The sequence below is a fragment of the Mus pahari genome, chromosome X, assembly GCF_900095145.1.
Source record: "Mus pahari chromosome X, PAHARI_EIJ_v1.1, whole genome shotgun sequence".
In the NCBI taxonomy this organism is placed as follows: Eukaryota; Metazoa; Chordata; class Mammalia; order Rodentia; family Muridae; genus Mus; species Mus pahari.
In genome coordinates this window covers 88,737,972-88,741,145 of record NC_034613.1, presented here as the reverse complement: position 1 = coordinate 88,741,145, position 3,174 = coordinate 88,737,972, and the positions used below count along the sequence as shown (strand labels likewise).

Sequence of the window (3,174 nt, the reverse complement as noted above, 5' to 3'; positions counted from 1 at the left end):
GTTCCTAGGTATAACTAAATTACTACAACCCCTCCAACTCCCCAGCTCTCCCCACCTTGTGGTCCATGTCCAGGAAGATAGCTTTTGGGCATTTTGCCACGCCGTTTTGGAGAGGCAGCAACAGGAGGAGGCAGAGGAGAGTTTCTCAGAGCCAACAGAGCCTCAGCAGCCTCCAGCTTCCTCTGCCACTCTACAGCAGCAGNNACAGAATCATGCCTGGTGGCATTAGGGACCTGCAAAGGAAATGACTTTAGAGAATGACAGCTGGGAAACCACACCTCCTCCCACCTGCACAGGAGCCCCTTCAAGTGCCCAGCTCCCCTCCCCCAGCAACACCCCCCAGCTTTCTGTTCTTCCCATCCACTAAGCTCGTTCCCTCCAGGGGACCTGGACCCCACTACTTTGTCAGGACCTGTGGCTGCAGTAGAAGAGGCCGAGAGATGGCATGAGAGACGGCATGGTTTTGCACAATCACACTTGAGTATCTGGAAACAAGGAGAGGAGAGGCCGGGGGATTAAACCCTCTGGTGGACAACTCCTACCAGAACACTTGAAGGACCAGGGCTTTGGAAATCAGGCTGGGGAAATCTGAATAACTTGAAAATGNTCTTTTTGACCTAGGCACCCTCTTTGCTTGCTTCCTTGTCAAACTTCTATATTTTTCTCGAGACACTAACTCATACCAGATCTTTCTGCCAGGGCCACCATGAAGATGATGGAGAATCCAGGGTGACTATGCTCTAATCTGCAGAGCATCTGGGAGGGTGTGAGTACCCTCCCTTCTCAGGACTGACTCTTACTTCCATTTTTGCCCANTCCTCGCTGGTTATGAAGGACAAGCCAGGATCTTCTCTAGGAAGTTTCCTCTGCTGGCCTTCAGCCTTCCTCTGGGCCTCTGTCGACCATTCCCACCATGACTTCACATCCCAACAGGATCTTCTCCCATGTCCATCTATAGTAACATCTTTAAGTGGCCAGGCGTGATGAAGGCTTACTGTGTGGTAGGCCTTCTTCTAGTCCTGTTGTCAGTGTTATAAAAGTATGCTGGTTTCCCTGAATGAGTACTGGAAACCATATTCTTGGAAAAGTGAAATCACTTATCCAAACTCTCAAGATTGAGACACCTCAAGCACAAGAGTGGTCCTCCCTTCACTTCTCCTTCTGAGGTGCTGCNTCTTCCTCCTCCACTTTTCTTCTCCTTTTCCTCCTTCTTCTTTCTCCTTCATCCCCCTCCCGTGGCATCACCCATCCCATAGTTTCAGCATAGAGTTCTATGAGACCCGCTTGGCTCTTAGTCCTTATTCAGCTCACCTCCTGGGCCTGGCAATGGGACCATGGTTCTTCCCTGAATAAGTAATCACAGATTGATGCTGCCGGGTCACTGGAGCATGAGGCAGAACGGGAGGTTCTTGTGGCTTGCTGCGCATCAGAGTGCCTTGGGAACTTCCCTGCAGGAGTAGAGACAACAGTAGGAATTTGGGTGTCAGGTCAAGCATGACTCAAGGAGAGATGGGCGTGTTGTAGGAGGAGCAGAGCGACCTGGAATGTCAGAACTTGAAGACCCTGAAGACCAGTGAGTCTTACCTTTAATTTTCAGTTCAAACTGAAATGTAAGAAGATGTTAATCCCAAGTTCTCATGGGTGGTCATGGTAGTTTTGGGGATGTAACACATGTCATTAGGACACAGTACAGGGGGCCTGGGAAGTAGCTTCTCAAAGCACCTCCCATAAGCCACAGGGGCTCCTTACCTCCTGTGGGGTTTTTGGGTGCCTGGTCTCATGCTTGTGCACCGTGCTCTCTTTCCCATCTGTAAAACACCAGGTATAGTGTAGATGAACCTCACTGTCCCCATCATTCCAAATATTCCAGTCATGTTCTGGAGGTTTTGTCTGACTATGTATCTTTCCCAGCTCTGGGATAACTTTCTTTTTCTAGTGAACGGCCACTAGGTAGTCTATGCAGGAGGGTCATTTGTATAAAAACATTTTGGTCTAACTGGCAAGATAGTGTCCCCCAAAACAACAAACTTACGCAACAACAAAACTCTACCTACATAAAGCCCAAACAAAGAACTTAAACAGACAGTTCTCGAAAGCATCTAATTCCTAATATTGATATGATGCATGAGTACCAACTGTCATGTTACAATTTCAAAACAGGGATGCTAACAGAATTACTCATGCTCCCTCCACCTAAACTTGGGTTCTTTCCCCAGATGAAGACACTCACTGCGTTTTTCTGCTTCAGCAGCCAACCTCTTGCCATGCTTATGAAATTTAGGGGGACCGGCCATATTCTTTATGACTCCTTGATCCAGGGGCCTCTTCAGCCTTGTACCCTGCTCCTTCTTTGGGGCACTCACAGCAGGCAAGAGCCCATGCTGATCCCTGAAGTGAAGGATTTAAGGCCCAAGGTTAGTAATGTGTAAGAGGTCTGACCCTTACGCTGCCAGACATGATACTCACAAGAAGGCATTGCCACTGTGACATTTGTGGGCCTGAAAGGGGCAGAAATGTTTTTTTTTAACCCCTGATTTGGATAGTGATGCAATCAATGCTTGTAGAAATTGTGGTAGTGACCTACAGGTCTTCTGCAGCCAAATTCAAGCTCCAGGGAGCTCTGATTTCAGGCGTACTGTTGTATGTGGAGTCTGAGTGGCAGCTGGGTACATTAGGTATGTTTGTGTTTCATGGCTTTAGGGTCTGTAGTGGAGGTCAAATAGAACCTAGATCCTATATCCTCAGGTTTTTAGAAATCCACATTTTCAGTGACTAGAATTTTTCTCTCTACCCTACTCACTGCTGAAATAAGTTTTCACACTTTTCTCTTCCTATTGCTTCCACAACTTTTATCTAGCCTTTTGTACATAGTCCAGTCCAATAATGTACACCTGCCAAAAGGAAAGCCTGTTGGAAATGCTTGATGCTGACAAGGGAAATCCTTTTCTAGTACTTGTTAGGGTGTCACTTCTGATTTATTTCTATTAGCACATAAAATGACGGATATTATGCCATTTTCACAAAGAAATAAAGGCATAAAGATTAAAAATGACAAATTAAATACTATATGAGGGAGGGGAAATCTGGGAGGCCTTGAGGTGGGGAAAAATGTGATGATAAATATGTATGAAATTTGCATAGAATAAATTTTAATAATACTTTACATAGGAAATA

The 3,174-nt window shown here is 46.2% G+C and overlaps 1 protein-coding gene across 1 annotated transcript; it reads right to left on the bottom strand.

Moving 5' to 3' along the window:
• Positions 1 to 14: 14 nt before the first annotated feature.
• Positions 15 to 2,565, bottom strand: LOC110314434 (doublesex- and mab-3-related transcription factor C1-like). The gene is made up of 6 exons (XM_021188795.1): positions 2,467 to 2,565; positions 2,231 to 2,388; positions 1,750 to 1,808; positions 1,312 to 1,448; positions 413 to 485; positions 15 to 233 (listed from the first exon to the last, which is right to left on the bottom strand). Exons 2-6 carry the CDS (start codon positions 2,292 to 2,294, stop codon positions 15 to 17), a joined length of 552 nt encoding a protein of 183 aa, XP_021044454.1. The 5' UTR covers positions 2,295 to 2,388; positions 2,467 to 2,565.
• Between the last annotated feature and the right edge of the window lie 609 nt (positions 2,566 to 3,174).